Below are 19419 nucleotides of genomic sequence, written 5' to 3'. Positions count from 1 at the left end.
CTCCTTTTTATGTAAATGTAAATGTTTTTACGGTCACTTTTCAGCAGGTTAATGCTTCTTTGCTGAATTAAAGTATTAATTTCTTTTAAATTGTGCTGATCCCAAACTGGGGTGGTAGTTGTTGTTTTTTTTTACAAGAATAAAAAATAAGATCGTAAAATAAGATCCTTTTATAGATAAAGATTGTATAATGTAGCCCTGGCACTGTGGTTGCACTGAGCTCCCTTTATCTAATGCCAATCACATATTTAGACTGAACACTTTTAAACAGCATGACCATGATTAGTCAGTTAACCACTTTGGAGTCATAAACCTCCAATCAGTAAGAGATTATCACTATTTGTCTAGCTGCAATTGGTGGTCCAAACCGCTGCCCTCAAATATTAGGATGCCGTATAGTCCACAAGGCCTTGAATGCAATTTAGAGGATAACCTTTGTAGATTAACCCTGGCCTTTGCTGCACTGAAAGACCATAAATGCCATCTCAGATCTCAAACGCTTTAACAAAACCAAGGCTAATCCAGCCCAATGGCCTGCCATTAATAACTTAAAAGGCCACCTTCACTTTAGTTTTAGCGCCATTTGCCCTGGGGCTCATTTATGAACAAGTAATGATGTCTCAGACCCCAGCACACTTTAGTCTGTGGTTAATAAATTATTAGGCTGGTCTCAGGCAAGAACTGACTATGTTTTTAAGGAGATCATCTTAATTTTTTATTAAGCATTCAATATATTTAAGTTGTATTCACAGCTTACATTCTGTAGCAAAAATAATAGAACCCTAAATGGAATATATTGTAATCACTAACAGTATTAAAACTCATTCTCTCAAATACTTCCTAAATAAGATAAAGGCATGTAATTGTACGAGATGGCCATGTGCCATATCTGTAGCATGTTTCGGCGATGGAGTCAGAGGCTATTACGACCCAGGCGGTACAAACAAAGATGCTAGTCACCAGACCTTACAGCCAGCTTTCACAAGTCACACGCCCAGCTCTGCTTTTGTTGTCTGGCTGTTGTTGAGATTGTCACCTTAGGCAATATCTCTCCACTGTGCCATTGTCTGAGAGACTCTCGCGCAGGCACGTCTCTCAAAGAAAAGGGGTAGTGGCTGGAGTCGTGTGGAGATGGAGGGGGAGAAACTGTATGACAATTGTGGCATCTACATTCCAGCCCAGTGGGAAGGTCTCCAGGGCATACGCCGGCAGACCTACCCATTCCTGTGGTCCAGGCAAAAAGTCTAAATAGGAGTGAATGTACTATACTCACGCTCGGGCCATGAAACTCCGGGGTCTGGCCAGCGACTCCAGGCGCTTCAGTGTCTTCAGGTCGTCTGAAGATAGACCTATTCCGCTGTCTGACTGGCCTCCCTGTGAACAACCAAACATGATTTAACCACAATATATACAATATATTTGCATTATTTCATAATGTGCCTTTTCTTATGAAGGAGGGAGTATGAAAAAACAGCTCTTCACCTCGTGGATCTTGTTGGTTCCATTCTCCATGATTACTTCATCAAAGGTCTTCACACTCGCTGGGCGGATCTTGAAGTTCCTGAAAGCATCAAATACTCCATATCAGATCAGTGTGGAAGGTTTCTCATTACATCACGTCTGGCAGGTCCGAACAAATACACAAAACACATTACAGTGAGAGGGATGTGTTCGGTATCACAGTTTCCAAGTAAAAGTTCAACACTGTGTTGGATGAAATATTTTTTATTCAATTTTGCGCAGCAGGGTAAAGCGATATCTTTTAAATTCAGCTTAAGGGATAACAGGGACTGCAGTATTTCGATACTATTCTCTACAAATATACTTGAAGGACCAATGGAAACACAAGGGTTGGATAAATATTATCTTAAGTAGGCATAAATCCTGAAACTGCATTTGTGGCAAGAGAGGAAATTCCTTGAGGGGCCTATGAGGACCATTTCTTATCAAGAACCAATTAGTGCTTTCCTTCACTTTTAAACCATTCAAGCATTCAAAGCTGTTGGGATGAAGTGTAGTGCATGTTTGAAACAGGAAAATAGATGGTAGAACTTTATCTACAAAAAACAGATTTCTAAAATAGTCCTCGTGAATATTGTTATTCTGAGTGATTCATAACAACTGAATTACAAAAACTAGTCTTAGCATATATTCGTTAAATGGATTAGATAAAGCTATCTTACCAAGCCGTTCCGGAGTCTCTAAGAGAGACAGGTCTGGTGGAGGTCTCCTCTGTGGGGCTCAGGTTTGAGGGGTCTACTTTGGTCAACAGGGCTGTGTTGATTGGGATGTAGTGTTTTCCCTCCTAAGAGAGACAAGGTGTTTAAACATTCAGCTCATTTTACACTGTGACATCACCCTGCATATAGTTTTATAGGATTCTGGAGAAATCTGTACATAAATCTGCAAGGGAATGTGTGAATATGTTTTATGGAGACGGTGTTATTAGGGGCAGTCCAGGCAGTACACTAAGCTTGATTCCTTATGTGAGAAAGAGGGAGTTTGGATGGCTTTCAATTCAGATGGCTTGGAATATGTTTTAATCTCTATGCTGTGTAGTGTAGTCTTTTACTGAGGACATATCTTCTCTTCAAGCCATATTATAAATCTGATTCCTTACTTTCTTCTTGAACTAAGAAAGATTTATCAGAACATATTGTGGCATCAAATGTTCATCTTTGGATATCTTTGTAATTGAGAAAACAGGATTTGTGTATGCATATTTTTATGTCTATGCCTGCATTTGCTATAACATACCCTACAATTCAAACATTTGGAGTGATGTTTTTTTTTTTTTAAAGAAATTCATTTTTTTTCAGCAGGGATGCATTAAATTGAATGAATACATTTAAAATGCTACAAAAGATTTCTGTTTCCAAAAAAGAATCCATCAAAGAATTCATCAAAAAGTAAAATATGAAGCTGTGCATTAGAATGATTTCTGAAGGATCATGTGACACTGAAGTACACTGAAGGATGATGTGAAAATTCAGTGATGACAGGAAAAATGACTGTTATTCCTACTAAAATATATTCAAATAGAAAACAGTTATTTAAAATTGTAATAATATTTCACAATATTAATGTTTTTACTGTATTTTTGATCAAATAAATGCAGTCTTTGTGAGCCAAAAACAAAAAAAATCTTGCCAAAAACTTGGTAGTGTACACATGTATTTTTCTTCATGAGTTGACTTTGCTTGTCTTACCATTCCTTTACAGTCACTCCAAACTCACTTTCCATTCATCAAATTCATAAAATATTCACCTTTCATCTACGACTAGTTGTTAAACACAGTTTGCAGTGACAGTCTAACATGGTTTTGCGTGTAATGTGTAATGGCAGTGCAATGTGCAATTTGGCAGTGCATCTCTTTTCCCATAAATTACTTGTTTACAACTCTGACCACTGCAAAACCACATTTAAATAAAGTCTGTGGGAAAACCATGCAATGTAAAGAAGTGCATGAGACTCTCTTACCTGCTGCACACTAGCTTGTAGCAGGTCTCCAAGCCTCTCTACCAGCTCTGTGAAAGTGGGCCTCTTGGATGGTTCTCCATGCCAGCAGTCTAACATGGTTTGATATCTATGGAGAGACACAGGCACATGTCCTTTGAAAATACACCAAAATCATAAATTGCAATTCTTCAGCAGCTACACAAACCCTCATGAATTACACCCTTTGCCTTGACCTCTAGGTTAGTCTGCAAATCCGGTTTATCCAATTATTTACAGTCATCAATTACATTCAGTGCGTGACACAAGGAGTGAGGCTGAGTGTTTTCATTGCACTGTTCTCAGGGTGAGAGTTTGTGTTGAGAGGAACTTCCTCCGGTTTAACCCAAGCTGTCAGCATCTCTTTCCACAAGGGACGTCTAGGGTCCTTTATTTGATTTTGCAGTGGCCTATAATGGTTAAGTTTATCTGAAGGCTAAGTTTCAGTTGTGAAACACTGGGGCGTCAATGCACCGACTAGGCATTTGAGTAAATGATCACTGGCGATGATTGAGCTGTATCCTGTTTATACTACGGTGTTGCACTCACAGGTCCTTATATAAATAAAGCCTGTTACCCATGAAACTCTCTGATCCTGTCTGATTAGCACAACATTGGGCAATTTGGAGTATGGAAAAATGACTGTACTAGTTGATGACTCATTACTTCCTTACACTAAATCAACTAATATATCTGGGTTTGAATTAGGTAGTGATCAGAGAGGAGGTATTCTTCTCGTGGGCTGTGTAGGAGATTAGCAGGAGGAAGCAGGACTGTAAAATGGTTATTTTAATGAATCCAGATGGAGCGACTCCTTAAACTAACAGGAAGTTCAGAAAAATGGCAAATGGTGGTTCCTCTAAAATCAGCGATACACCAAGATGTTCTATATCCTCTCAAGTTGTGCTCACACTTATGGAAATGTTAATGGAAAATACATTAATGACAGCCAATAGCGTTTAGTTCAGTGTATTGAATAGTTATGAGCCTGTGGGACAGTGGGAACCAGTTCATCATTAAATTGGTGAATCAGTCTAGACAGATGATTCTATTTTTGATTTCTGAGCTGCTTTCTTCTCATCGCTTACAACAAAAGTTTAAACTTAAAAAAAAGTTTGGTCAGTGTTTAACCTTGAGGCCAGCACATAACTTGATCAGCATCTCTGCTCTCTTGAAGAACAGTGTTATCAGTGCGAAAGGTGATACAGTATATTAAATTGACCCTTATCTGCAATGCTAGTTGACCATTTCTTTGAAGCTGAGTGGAAAGACTTTTGGGATTTGAGGACTTGGCATCAGAAAGGCTGTAATTATGAGGGTCGAATTCAATTCAGGTCTGAGGTCTGGACTGCATTTGGTAGGTCATCTCCAATCACCATCTTTCACGACCTCTTGTTATGTTCAGTTGGCGTGTGTGATTGCAAATGTGAGACAACTCGCATTACGTGCTATATTTTAAACATAAGTGCTCTGTTCAGGTTTATAAGTGGGTATGATACAGTTACAGAATATCAGATATAAAAAATTACCATCCTGAACTAGCCCATAGTTTCAAAATGAAGATTGAGTAGAGCACTTCTTTGACAGCAGTACTAATCTGAAGTTGTCCGCTTCACTTCCTTTCCATATTTAAAACTGATACCTCTTCTCTCATATCTTGTTACATCTGAAAACTTTCACAGTTTGGTTTGGCTTGCTCTCTAACCACAATGGAAGTATCTCTCTGGTGGGTTTTCCTGTCTGATGCCCAGGGGCCCTGCCACTGTGTTTGGCCACCCCTTGCTGCTTAGGTAGACCGAAGCCTTTAATGTGAGCTTGAGTTTCAGCTGCATTGGTGTAAGTTAGTAATGGATCCCTAGCACACATCAACTGCACTATAAACTAGCTGCCAATCAGAAGCTGCTCCTTTTCTTTTACTCAGTGAATAATTGATCTGTTTCCATTTAAGGATTCAGTCTTGTGTCAAAGCAATGAAATTAGATATTTCTGCTCGTTTCAACTGTATCGATAGGAGAAGAGTTTCTTTCCCCAGAGTGCAGATTTCAGCTAATAACCCTAAAGAGTTTTGTAGGGGGTTACAGAGAGAGGTGAGGCTTGTTTTGCGCTCACTTCAAGTTTGTTTAAAAGTCCTGGGATCACACAGACAGAACGTACTTAGAGACATTTTTAAAAAATAAATGTTCTAGAATAGGTAACAGGCATGCAAATATAACATATAAAATGTGTTTATACTAGATTAATTTTGTGTTATATAATAGTTTATCTAACATATTAACATATTATCTAACCTATTTCTCACAACAAAAATATATAATTTGTGCCAATAAAGCTTCAAAAAGTACTTATAAAAACACTCAGTACTCAATATGACAATTGTTACACAACAATTGTATGTATAGTTGACAAAGAGCTTTCAAATCAGGACTGCCTGACATTGGTGACACAAGCAGAGCAACTCTTACATTTCTGAGGAGGAGTATTCAGGAGCTTTCATCCTGGTGCCCTCCTTCAGTCGGCAGCAGAATTCCTCATCAATGTGTAAGCCAGGGTAAGGGGAGGCACCTGGGGAGAAGAAAGAGAATAATGGGGTTATCAAGACTTTTCCATGAAATAGAGCTCTGGCCACTTCAAAGGGCCTGACAAGAAACTCACTAAACTGTGAAGTGGGTTGGGAGCACAGAGAGATCAATGGAAAGACCTCTGCACTATCAGCATCAGCAGGGCCGATTTGACTGAACTTGGAAACTCTACGCAAAGCTGTTTTCTCCAGAAACACTAAATTATTAAGACAGCGTGAAATTGCAGACTGTTGAGGCTTTGCTGCACACTTGCAAAAACCATGATTCATGAAATAATATTTTCATTTACTTGAGTGAAATCCTTTTAATAATATCTGATAACCACTAAAATATGCAGATCATAACAATGAATCTTGGAAAAGGTCAATCTTTCATTAAACTATGATCTAAACCCCCTTCTGACATAGATTAGGTAGTCATTAAAAACAAATACATTAACAGCGCTTGAAATCTCCTGCAACTTTGGGAATAGAGTGCTCTAGATGTGGAGTGCCTAGAAAAACAGGGACAAGAAATTCAATTCCACAACACAAAACATGAGAGTGTACTTTGGGTGCAAACGTTTCTCCCATGGACACTATCAAGTAGCAATAATAATTTTTCTAAACTTTTCGTGTTAGTCTATTTGACAACAACTTAAATCAGTGCAGCCCAGTGGTTGTGACAGCTCAGAGTCATCAGTTAAGATCCTATTCCTTCTGTATCACTGATAATGGATTATTTATATTGTGTTTTCCTATAAGTGTTGCTTTATTGACAAAATGACGGCCTACTATTTTCCCACAGAGTTCATTGCACCTAGTGTTAATGTAGATTTGGGGGAATTTAACTGTTGTTTCTGGTTTATTCGTTATGCATTTACCAGGCAAATCTTTAAAAACACATTTATATTCAAAAGTCTGAAACCACATTACTAATGTAGAATTTTAGGGATTTAAATATACAATTTAGTGGTTGCTTTGTATTGTGAAAAACCTTGCATTGTGTTATCTAAAAAATCTATATATATATAAAAAAAGAGTCTTTATCAAACTAACTTACAACTTGTCAATATATATATATATATATATATATATATATATATACACACACACACACACATACATACATACATACATATATGAATAGTGACATTAAAGTTGTTTGCTCAGAGCCTTTGCGACACTGTACAATACACCATTAAAAGTTGTAGTACATTTACGGAGGGGGGCAGACATTTACATTAAATGCTGCCTGGTAACTGTGGGTTTACATTTCCAGTTGGGAATGAAACCTGATCAAATGGAAGATGATTCTCCTGTTTTACGACCTCTACACTGTTGAAGTTCACAGATTGCACTAGTGGAATTAATTTATTTTTTATTTTTTCCAAGCTGACAATGCAATCCTTTTTGTTCCCAAAGGAAAATTTAACAGCAGCTGACAGTTATAGCCCTCCACATCTGGAGGAGGTTGATAGCACAGGGTACCTCATGAGCAGCCTGGTTTGTACCAGGTGTCTTTGATTGAGGACCCTCGAGTTCGTTTTATTTCTATTTGGATGGAGCACAGCATGTGCTGAGTTGCCTTCCCACTTCATGTGTTTAAATGTGCTGAATCCTGTCTGGGCCTTTTGCTTTGGTGTAAAATGCACTGAACCAGTAAAGCAAACAAACAAAAGTCTAAGAGACGTCTCTATAGAAGAAAGGAAGGAAAAGCCGACACTTTGTTTCATGGAAAACCTCAGAGCAGAAAACATTGTTCCAAGAACTGAACGCCTGAAATCATAAAAGCTTGAAATTATTCTTTGATCGTTTCATAATCGAATCTCCCCAAAATATTGAATCAAGATTGTGTGTGATAACTGTCAAAATAAAATAAAACATTAGAGAGTGTTTTAAAATCTTTTAATTGCTACAAGTTCCTGAACTGTTGCAACAGTGCTGTGTGTGTCTCCAATGAATAGGTGAATAAAGTAAATGTGAGTTACGCTGTTAGGACAGCGATGATATTTACCAAGAGAGAAGATCTCCCACATAAGCACTCCAAAAGACCACACGTCACTCTGAGTGGTATAGATCTTGTCAAATATCGCCTCTGGAGCCATCCACTTTAAGGGAAGTCTGGCCTATAAAAAGATAAGTGGACCATGTTACTCTCACCTGTTAAGGAACAACTTCCAATATTAATTTACATTCAACAACATGTAGCTTATAAACTGCTGTCTGTTTGATAATACAATCTGTATGACATCTTGGCTCATACTTGACCACAAGAAAACATCCTTTGACCAGAATAATATTATCAGGGCTTATAAAAATGACTAACAGCACGCCAAAGACTCTTGGCATTAACAGAAACATTTGATCTTTTTCCAGATGAACATTCACAGTGTCAGTGGTTTTTGGACCATTATCATTTGCGTCCATCACACTAAGTAGTTTTGAAACATTGTGTGCCTTATACAGCCTAACTGCAACATGAAGCAAGTGGATAATCTTCCACACTTACGTCTCCTTTGCGGACATAGTCTGGGTCCTTGTATACATCTCTTGCAAGTCCAAAATCGCAAATCTTCACAACGTTGTTTTCAGACAACAGGATGTTACGTGCGGCCAGATCACGGTGAATACACTTGGAGAAGTAAAAGAGAGATCCTATTACATTATGCTCTACCATACTTCAGTTTATTGTAATAGCAGGATATAACTGTATGTTCTTTCTACTCTCAGTGTCTTGACCAGGGAAAGGGACTGTAGTGAAGATGCGTTTTGTGTCTTATTTGAACCATGTGTGGCATTATGCTGTCAGATGAAGCACATGAGGGAAAGCTGTGATAATGTAAAACATATGGAACTGCCATCAGGGAAACTCTGACCTGAGGTGAGATTAAACCACATATGCTAAACCGCATCTTTAGTATGTGGCAATTAATCTCATCTGTTGGATGTGTGTGAATGAGTGTGTTGGATCAATAAAGTAATTTGGGTTTTCATATTCTGGAGTTTTAGACAAAACTGTTTTGAAAGTGTTGCCAAAATACAGAGATTGATTATTACCGTAAAAAGCCAAAAAATTATTTAAAAAGTAAATTAGTATTAAAATGGCCTCCCATAACAAACTAAGAATACAACAATTCATTACAAGGGTTAGAGATATTTTTCATTAAATCTTGAGACTCTTACTTTTCTTGAAGCCAAGAACTCCATGCCTTTAGCCACTTGAAAGCTGTAGCAAATCAAGTCTTCTAGTGTGAGTACTTTCTTATACAAATCCTCTTGCTCTGCAAGAAAAGGGTAACAGGCTATTAGTTAAATCAAAACCATTGTTATGTTATGCAAGTTTTGGCAGACAAAAAAAGAAACAGAATTTCCAAGAATCTCTTTTGCTACCCCTCTGTGCTGTCTACAAATCTGTGAAGTTTGGATTCTCTCTCAGTCCCTTAATAAAGTTGTAAGATTTTTGCCTTCATAATTCTCCTGTTTACTACAGACACATCCGATAGGGAGAAACAATGAAACGTGGCTTCTTTTTTTAGATGCAGACTGCGATGTGCACTTTGTCAATGATACTCAAGTGAGGGGCCTGTGGGTGGATCATCCACCTGAGTAAACAGTTTATCAAACCAGAAATAACCAGCATGGGACAGCACGACCCAATGTACCCACAGCGGACTAGCTCTGGTCTGGGGGAAGGAAATTAGAAAAAGCTATGCGCACAGTGGGTGACAGTGGCTCATACAAAATATCAGTTGTATTTATGAATCCCTGAGGAAGCCACCTATCAGATTGAGGGGGAAAAACAATCAGCGGAGCCTTGAGAGCAGAGAGGGTGGGGTGGAGGTGAGGCAGGGGTTGAGAGGGAGGAGGGGAGAAGGGAAGGAAGACACTCAGTCGCTACCTTCCTCCTCTTCCTCCGAGTCACAGTAGCTCTTATCTTCAATGAAGCCGGAGCTGGCTGAACTTCCGGTGCTGGCCACGCTCTCCAACCTGCGCTTGATGAGCTCGCTCAGATCACACCCGGAGCTGGAACGCAGAGCCTTACCGTCCTGAGACTGTGGATGTTATCAGCACACATTCCAGTCAATATAATGCGTCATCATGTTAATCTAATGCATAAATGTACAAGAGATGTTCTGCTTACCTTGTAAACCACAAAGTCACCCCTCTTACTTCTCAAGTAGTTGGAAAGGTTTCCATACTTGCAGTATTCCACGATTATCATTAGTGGACCTGAGCGAACACCAAACAAGTGTAAAAAAAGAGAGAAAAAGTAAAAAAAATTGTACAAATTTCTCATGTCGCCATGGTTGAATTCTCTCCATCAGCTTCCTCTTACCTCCACGCTTTGTGCAGGCTCCTAGCAGATTGACTACGTTGAGATGATGACCAATATGGATCAGAATCTTCAGTTCAGACATTAAAGCTCTCCACTCGTTATTTGTAGCTCCAGCTGTTGAGTGTAGAGGAGAGAGGAGGAGAGAATAAGAGGAAAAAAACTAATTAATGGAATGTCTTACATGGTCAGAAAAGATTTTATTTGGAATGTTAGGAAAATGTATGATTATGTTGCGGTGGTCTCTGCTGTTGTATTTCAGGTCTCCTGTCAAAAGGCTGAGTTTCAGTTACTGTTGTTTCAAATGGATATGAGATGTTCTATCAATATCTTGACACAGTTGTGGCTTAAAATTTAAAATGCTAAAATGTTTTGAAGTAAATGAAAAATATAATTTAGCTAGGCCTATATAAATAAAGATACAATAATTGATCTCTCTCTCTCTCTCTATCTATATACACAGACACATAAGTTTGTATTATTTTATATATATTATTATTTATATTTGTCCTATAAATAAAAAAGAAAAAATTAAATCATGCCACCAAAAACAGTTTGATCAGCGCTTTGATAATCAGGATAAACAAGTTCACACATGAAAATCACTGGAAAGTATAAAATTAAAGTTCAAAGCCTGTCATTGTGTTTAAAGGATCCTTAAACAGACAAAATAATGCACGCCATAAATTATTGTGGACAGATCAACATCTGGCGGCAACATTGTTATAAGCTGCCATAAGGAGAGAAACAGCACTTTTTGAGTTTCTTGGTAGTTTGTACTGTCAGTCCTCTGTCGTGCGTGTCATGTGTTCCTGCCTCTTGTGTTCCTTATTTGGTTTGTTTCCTGTCCTTGTTATATGTAATCATTAGTTAATTCTTGTCCAGCTGTGTTTGTCTCGTTATCTATGATTTACCTGTGTATTTATAGTCCTGACTATTCAGTTGGGCTGTATCCGAAATCGCCCCCTATACCCTCATTCACTATTCCCTACATTATTCCACTCATACAGTTCACTTGAAGGAGTGAATGAAAAGGAGTGAGTGAATTCGGACACTGAGTGCACCGGAAGGACTGCCGCTTTTGCATAGTTTGCTTGCTGTTAAATAATCATTTGATACGGGCAGCTCCAATAGTAAGATTGAAGGATATATCTTGAACTCTGTCACAGAAATTATGTATAAACTCTAATAGTCAATTTACAATTAATTTGTACCTGTGTTGTATTACGCCGTGGACGAGTGCTTCTAAAATCAATGAATGGATGGTTCAGCTGCGGGCGCCATCTTCTGGTGAGACGCGGGAATTGACTCAGCGCGCGACTCTCGCAGTGCATTCTGGGGATTCTCTAGCCGTTGAGTGTACATCGGTTGTACACTCGTTTTTGCGGTGCATTGTGGGATTGAATGAGTGCACTCGAGAACATCCACTATGGTTTCGAACACCACTTAAAACGGCTGTCCCCTCAAATAGTGCACTATTTGAGGGTGTAGGGGGCAATTTCGGATACAGCCTTGGATTTGGTCTGGTCTACTCGTTATCCCCGGTGTTTCCTGTCTGTAAGCCTTGTCTTGCCCTGCCTTGATGTGTTCAGAAAAGACTATTATTTGAGTTTACGTCCTCGTCTGCTGCTGTGTGCACCGTGACATGTACATCATTCTAGGAAAATATGTGGTCAGGAACACTATCCTGGTGACCTTCTGAGGTCATGAATTCAGAAGACTGGGGGGCTGTTGTTTAAACACGTAAGGTTTCCTGTGGTTTAGACCCATCAAAATGACACAGGAGCGCTATGTTCAGAGTTGAGCAGTAATTCGTACATGATTCATACCAAAAACACCTCACAGAGACTTTTACTGAGAGGAATATTGGTGCTCCTTGTTTCAAAGTAGAGGAAGGAATGAAATCAGCATGAAGAATATTCATGATGTCAAACTGGGGACAGACAAATTTTTCTTTGCATTTTAGTTTTTTCAAGTTTTGTATGATAAAAAACATGCAAGTAATAAAACAGTGACTGCTTATCTAGCAGGCCCACATGATTCTCTAGAAATAAAATATATGTAGGCAGTAGATTTGATAATTAGAATGGATTTAAATGAAGGGAACTGCTTTTTATTAAGAGGTGACCTGTGGTGCATAAGGAGGCATCAGTCAAGACTAATATAATAACACTAGTGGGAACGCACATCTAATGAGTCGAGAGATTTATCATCATCAAGAGCAGGCAAAACACCACCACCACCAGAGCAGCGCTCATCACTCTGCAAGAACGCACCATCACTAAACAAACGCTGCAGACAGTTGACCAGACGGGCAGAGTTTAAACAAATACAACCACAAGAGGATACAGTCCTACTAGACCAAACTATTTGTTTTACTTGAATGCATAACACAAATGTGCTGTGTTGAAATTGTTGTATTACAGTGGACATTTTGGAAATAGCAATAAAATAGCAAACACTGACCAATTATGCGAAGCATGCTGGTTCTGGTTTGGTGTGATCTAAGAAACATCTGTTCATGGGTCAGTGATAAATGCTACGTGAGTATTTACACATTCAGTTCACTTACATATACTATTGTCCAAGGTTTTATATCTGTGGACTATCACATGCAGAATGCAATACCCTGAACAGCTGCTAATTATCTTCATATGCACTCAAGAAACATGCACGAATACCAAAAGATCCACTATGGACGTCTGTTTTCAATATCTGAATTACATTTGCATTCAATATACTAGATCAGTGTATTCAATGTGGCCATAAAAAGGCTTTACATTTCTGTCTAATAGAGGAAATTTGTGATGTGAGAAAACTTACAGGAATGTTGATTTCATTCAACTAAGTACTTTCTGTTCTTGTACTGCTTTTCTGTTGATCTGATAGCATTATACTGTGAAACCACAATCAAAATCTGGGAATTAAAATAAAGTTCAAAGATGAAATTTCAAAAACAAAGAAACACTCTGGTGGTCTATTTCTAGGTCACTAATCGAATAAGTAAATTTGTGTAAAAAAAAAAAAAATTCTTCCACTGAAGCACAAGATGGTCATTGGATCACTCTCTAAATCATGCTGGAGAACATTATCATAAGGTTTTGCATAAACTTTGAAGTTCATGCAGCTGATGTCATTAAAAAAAAATCATGTAAATTTTCAAATTGAAATTTGTAATGGCTTTGGAGCCCACTAAAACATAACATGTTGGAGTTACCTTTCAGCATTTTCACTGCCACCGTTTTGCAAGTAGAAATCTTGTCTATGCCAAATGCAGAGGCCTCTACAACTTTTCCAAATGCTCCATGGCCCAAAGTTTTACCTGTTACAGAGAGAAAGAGAGAGAGCGTCTACATGAGCTAGCCGTGTCCTAGGGGCTCATAAATCAGGCAGGATGCCCTGTCAGGAAAGATGTGAGGTTGTAATTAAAACAGCCTGCTGAGGTTGGGACTGCTTTACTGACCCGCCACTGAGAATTCATGGAGCAGTTAAGACTGAACGACAGAAGCTTGCTGATATATAAAAGCATAATATTTGCTTTTGAAAACTTAGACAACCCTGATGCCCACTGTTCTCAAACAATAGGCCTGAGGATTAAGGCAATTAAGGAGCAGAAATAGAGAGAAAGATTTACATGTTCAGTACCACAAGAAATAGACTTCAATATGAATCAATCATTTTAAATGAAATTCTTCCAAAACTAAGTCATATGAGCTATGCCATCTATACTGATTGAATATAGAAAAATATAAAAAATTGTGAAAAAGTTACTACTTAAACGAAGCATGATATCTCTAATGAGTCTAATGAGCTATGAACAAATAACTTTTGAATCAGGAAGGACTTGAGTCCATTCCTGTTTATATCAGATGCTTTGCTCTCTGAGGAAAATTACCATTTTTAGCTAGTAAAAGTGACTGAAAAAGATCTTTGAACTCACCGAGCCTGAGACGGTCTCTGGGGAACTCCCATTTGTTGCTGTCATAGGGCAGACGATCACACTGCTCATCAAGGGGGATCTGGTCGGGATCCATGATGATGGACAGGTACCCCGTCTTTAAATCTGCTGAACTTGGCTGGTAGAAATAAATAAATAGTTAATAAAACAGAATATTCAGACAAAATAGAACAGGGTTCTGTCATTCTTCCTATGTAGCTGCATAACTGTAGGGGCTCTGATTAGATAATTTCACACACATCATTAAGAGTTTTGACAGAAAACCATGACTAAGTAACAGAAATAAAACAACAAATCACTGTAAGTTAAATAAGCATTAGTGTGCACACTAGAAGATAAAGTTTTCAGAGTAGACGTAACTGGAGTAACAGCTTTGCCATCAAAGGAATAAATTGCATTTAAAAAATAAAATAAATAGGAATCAGTTATTTTAATTGTTTTAACAAAAACTTTAAAAACATCTTACGGTAGTTCAGGTACAGTTCACGTATAGTTACTGTCAAGTCCTTACCTTTCTTAATTTTCGGATAAAGAGAATGAGCATTATCCAAAGAAATGTTGCTACTGCTCCAGTAGACACCAAGATGATCACCTCAATATTTGGTTTACCGTCTTCTCCTGTGTGCAGAAACAGTATGTTTTCAATGAGAGAACCATCTGTATTCATCACAATGCTTTTGTCTAATAAATATTAGAAATTATTATTATATATAACATTTGTACATGTAACCACATACCAAGTGTACCAAATACAAAACCACATTTCAGAATATATAAACTGGATTTGTCATGCAGTGCTGCTTTCTGCCTTTGCACTAAATTTGAGTCTGATCTGATCTACAATGTTTGTGCAGTGTTCCACTGGATAGGATCCAGCTCACTCGTTCTCATTTATCATGTACTCAGTGTTCATATACTACATGTAGCAAAAGGAATTTTGATTTCCAACAGAGGAAGGAGAAAGAATTCAAAGCACACTCTCCTTGAATGAATGTGTTTGGCATGGGTTTGTTGAATCAAGTCAAGCCAGTTTTTTTTTTTTTTTACAGGATGTACAGTGTAACTGATTTAACTACTGAGATGAGCGGTGCAGTTGGTTTTGAGGGGTGCAGAGTCAAGAACTTTGTTCATATTAAACCCCCTGCTTCTTTAAAGACATTTCTCATTGGTCGTTAGTGAATATCCTCAAAGGCTATGAAGAGATCAACTCCCTTGTGAGAGGACCCTGACTTTAACTCCTAGACCCCCATCATAAAAGTTTGGAATTTGCATGCTATTCCTGGCAGCCTCAGTCTGTCATTCTCATTCAATAGTTATTCAAAGTTTGGCCATTTGTCCTATTTACAATGCTATATGGAAAAACGGTGCTTATGTGATTTTTGAATCATCTTCACAAAGGAAGTGAAAGTTCTAAAACACGACAATTTGCACAGTTAATAAAATATGAATGATGAATAAAGAAATAAAGGCAGGTGAAGAGTTGGTACTCACCCACTACAGTAATGGCCGCACTGGTTTTTGCTTCCCCTCTATCATTGCTGGCAAGACATTCATAAATGCCTTCATCATCCTTCTTCACCCTCTCAATGATCAGAACGGCATCTTTTAGAGTGATACCTGAAAGCATTATTGAAAGATGCAACATATAAAACAGACCCAGACCTCTGATAGAAGGATCTACATTTGAAGTCACTGTAAAATAGCTGATTTCACCTGTGACCGCAAATAAATCCATTTAGTGCTTTCTCACCTGGTCCCTCTGTGACAGGAGTCTTGTCTTTGTACCATTTGATAACGGGTTCTGGCACACCCTCAGCCAAGCAGGCCAGAGTCAGGGTGCTGCTGCTGTTCACATCCTGATTGGTCAGATTCTGCATCAGTGTGGGCCTTTGCCTCTCTGTGTCAGACAACAGAGTTACACATTTTTCTCATTAACATGCCACACTTCTATAAAATTATTTGATTAAAGATATCAATATAAGTAATTCATGCAGAAGGGTGAATTATTAGAATACTGCCAAAATCGTTCACATCAACATCATGGCTCTGTTCTGATGACACTTTAATCCCAGTTCTCAGAAGTCTACATTAATGAAAACAAACTCCCATTCTTACTACTGCATTAAAAAATTATGTGTTAATTAAATATTATGCATAAGACATAACACTAATTTAATAGATAAATGTAATCATTTGAATCTAAATTATTTTTGCATAGTACAAGTAATTAAATGACAGCAATGAAAACAAGAAGTGCCTTATTGTCATGAAAATATTAATTCCCTTAATGCTAAATATTAATATTTATTTAATGTAATTATATAAATGTATATTTGATTATGAATGTATTATACATTATACTATAATAATTATATATATATATTTTAGAATTTATTGTATTGTATTGCATTTAATTACAGTAATTGTTAACCAACCATACATTCTACTAATCATAAAACTGCAAGTATGACAACAACAACCCCTCTTCCTGCGATTCACGCACCAGTGCCATTTGTTTCTCACTGATTAGTAACATAAGCTGGGTCTTACATTAGATCATATGATGTATGCTGATGCTTTCATAAAGACAAAATTATTTGGTTCTTGGTTGTTCAAACTCACCATTAATAGTCAAAAGAGATGTTGTATTGACTACATTATTGGAGTTGATGTTAAAAGCCTGGCATTCATAGCCCAGTGTGTGGTTTCTAGAGACATTGGGCAACTTGATGGACAAAGATATGGTGTAGGGCTCGATCCGAAGAGTGGTTTGGCCTTTGGGCACTATGTGGCCCTGTGGACCATACCAATGCAACCTATTGTAGAGGTATCTTGTGCCTCTGCAGGTCAATGTAACGTCATCTCCTGCAACAGCTGTCGAGGGTCCAATCTCAAACGGCTGTGCCTGATCTAGTGAAGGTAAAACAAAATAAGACATTAAGAAGCAGGATGGAAAAGAAAAAGTCATTGAACATGTCAGTCAACATGATGCATTTACTGTGTGCTTTTCATACATAATCTTTAAATGGGCAATCAGAGAAAGCGTGACTAACTCAGAAAACATATGGCTCATGAGGGACCTGAAACTACGCTATAAACGTACTGTTGAAAGAGATCACCACACTCTGGCCTGCACCACAAACACAAAGCTGTACGCTGCCATGCCAGGAATGTGAAATTTGCAGTTATTTCCTGTTTCATCACTCCTAATTGGAAGCATGTTGTTGGTGAATGGCGGCAGCGATGGCTGACCTGAAGCATTACAATAGGAACCAGGCTAAGGCCAGGGCTCAAGGGAGCCAGCAAAACGCTTGTTTATTCACAGCAATATACGTCCCACCAGAGGAGACAGCTGTTATTACTATTTCATCCCTTTGACCAGCATTCCTGCGCACAAAGTCATCTTCACCTCTTGCATAGCACAGCATATTCTCTGGGGCTTTCTGTTCTGTTCTGTTGACATCTTCCATTTTATCTTCTGTCTCCATTTTTATTGCAGAGTTCTAATTTTTCATGCTTCCCGAGCCTCGGCTGATATTGATTCCAGCTCATTTTTCTCATCATTCTAATTTAGGCAGCTTTGAACACTCTGACAGCCGACACACTGTTCATTATGTAACTCTGTGAACGGGTTTCTCATTTGAGACACATGTGACCCCGGTCAGCTACATATAACATTAAAAAACAGAGACTGGCTTTCCAGTGCCACAGTCCATTCCAGAGTATGTAAGCAGAACGGGGAAAAGATTTGCAAGCCTTTCACTGCAAAATTGTTTCAATACTGCTTTATCATAAGAATAGCACATTAACTGCCCAGAGTACAGTTACAAATCAGCCAGAATTCACTATGCAATAAAACACAGTGTTAATAGTCTATTAGCAGTCGGACTAAAACAAAGATGGAATTTGTGAAATATTATAAGATCATTTAAAAATACAAAATGTTCTGTGAAGATTAATAACATACTGCATGATTATGAGTGTGAGGATAGCCAAAAATGTTGAACCGTATTTTTTTATATATGAAAATAAAATCTGGCTAGTAAAAAGCACCCTGGTACTACCCTGGTAGTTTGGATATGTACTATGGTAGAATCAAATTAACGAAAACTGTCAAAATTTAAATCAAATCAATAGAAACAAGTTGCCACTAATAGTTAAAAATAGATTTTTTTAACTTTCAGTAAATGAAAATGGTCCACTTACTATAGACATAGAAAGGGATTCTCATGGTCCGGTTCCCAAGTTCATTCTTTGCTGTACAAGAGTAGATTCCTGACACAGTAGCTGTTTCCACCATCAGAATGCTTACAGTCTAAGGAAATGGATGAAGATCATTAGGAATGTAAACCAGTAATTTGAAAACACAATATTCTTTTAACAGGAATAACACAATATGCAGCCAAATGCAGCACATAGAATACAGCACAGAAGGTGTGCCTGTGTTCCATGTCATTTCCTGATACACATTTAAAATGCCAGGCTTAATACTGTCACCATTCAAGTGGAACTCATTAATAGCCTATGTAGACATAATAATAATGCAGATTTTTGGCAATAGACCAGATTCCAGAGCTCTGTTTTCAGTTTCAAACAACATCTGTTTTCCTGGCCGTCACATCAAAGGTATGAAATTCCGGGTGTATTTCTGGAGCAATATACTCGTTATTCAGCTTACTTCCTGGGGTTCACAGACTGTTTATAAGACGTATTTGAAACGCAAGAAGCATGGCTTTGGCTCTGAACAACACGTATTTAATTTTTTTTGTCTGTTTTAGTTTGTAAAGATGTAGAACAGTAATATTTAATGCAAAAGTATTTTTTACAAAGGTTAGGATTACTTTTGTACACAACATTATGCTGCTTTACAGACAGAAATGAGGTGTAGAGCTCATTTAATGTAAATCTGTGGACTTGTTGTAATGTCACTGTTTAGTCTTACATGTAGCTGATTTTAATTGGCACACTGCACTAAAATATACCTGAAAAACAAGACGCATAATTGGCATACTTTTCAGCATAAACATACCTCTATTTTGAGTTAAGTAATTTTATTATAGAATGCACATTAT

General features: G+C 37.9%; 1 protein-coding gene across 1 annotated transcript in view; it reads right to left on the bottom strand.

The window, feature by feature from the left end:
* The window catches only part of LOC306853708 (vascular endothelial growth factor receptor kdr-like), a 44943-nt gene that overhangs the window by 2732 nt on the left and 22792 nt on the right, over positions 1-19419 (bottom strand). Inside the window, exons 12-29 of the mRNA XM_079391320.1 lie at positions 18554-18662; positions 16970-17257; positions 16098-16244; positions 15839-15964; positions 14859-14965; positions 14330-14465; positions 13607-13711; positions 10393-10506; positions 10198-10286; positions 9955-10108; positions 9240-9337; positions 8566-8688; positions 8071-8182; positions 5959-6058; positions 3482-3587; positions 2184-2305; positions 1483-1561; positions 1274-1374 (exon numbers count right to left, since the gene is read on the bottom strand). Coding sequence (XP_079247446.1) covers positions 1274-1374; positions 1483-1561; positions 2184-2305; positions 3482-3587; positions 5959-6058; positions 8071-8182; positions 8566-8688; positions 9240-9337; positions 9955-10108; positions 10198-10286; positions 10393-10506; positions 13607-13711; positions 14330-14465; positions 14859-14965; positions 15839-15964; positions 16098-16244; positions 16970-17257; positions 18554-18662 — 2216 coding nt within the window. The remainder of the gene's footprint in view (positions 1-1273; positions 1375-1482; positions 1562-2183; positions 2306-3481; positions 3588-5958; positions 6059-8070; positions 8183-8565; positions 8689-9239; positions 9338-9954; positions 10109-10197; positions 10287-10392; positions 10507-13606; positions 13712-14329; positions 14466-14858; positions 14966-15838; positions 15965-16097; positions 16245-16969; positions 17258-18553; positions 18663-19419) is intronic.

The sequence above is a fragment of the Barbus barbus genome (assembly GCF_936440315.1).
Source record: "Barbus barbus genome assembly, chromosome: 33".
In the NCBI taxonomy this organism is placed as follows: Eukaryota; Metazoa; Chordata; class Actinopteri; order Cypriniformes; family Cyprinidae; genus Barbus; species Barbus barbus.
This window is presented reverse-complemented; position numbering and strand designations above follow the sequence as displayed.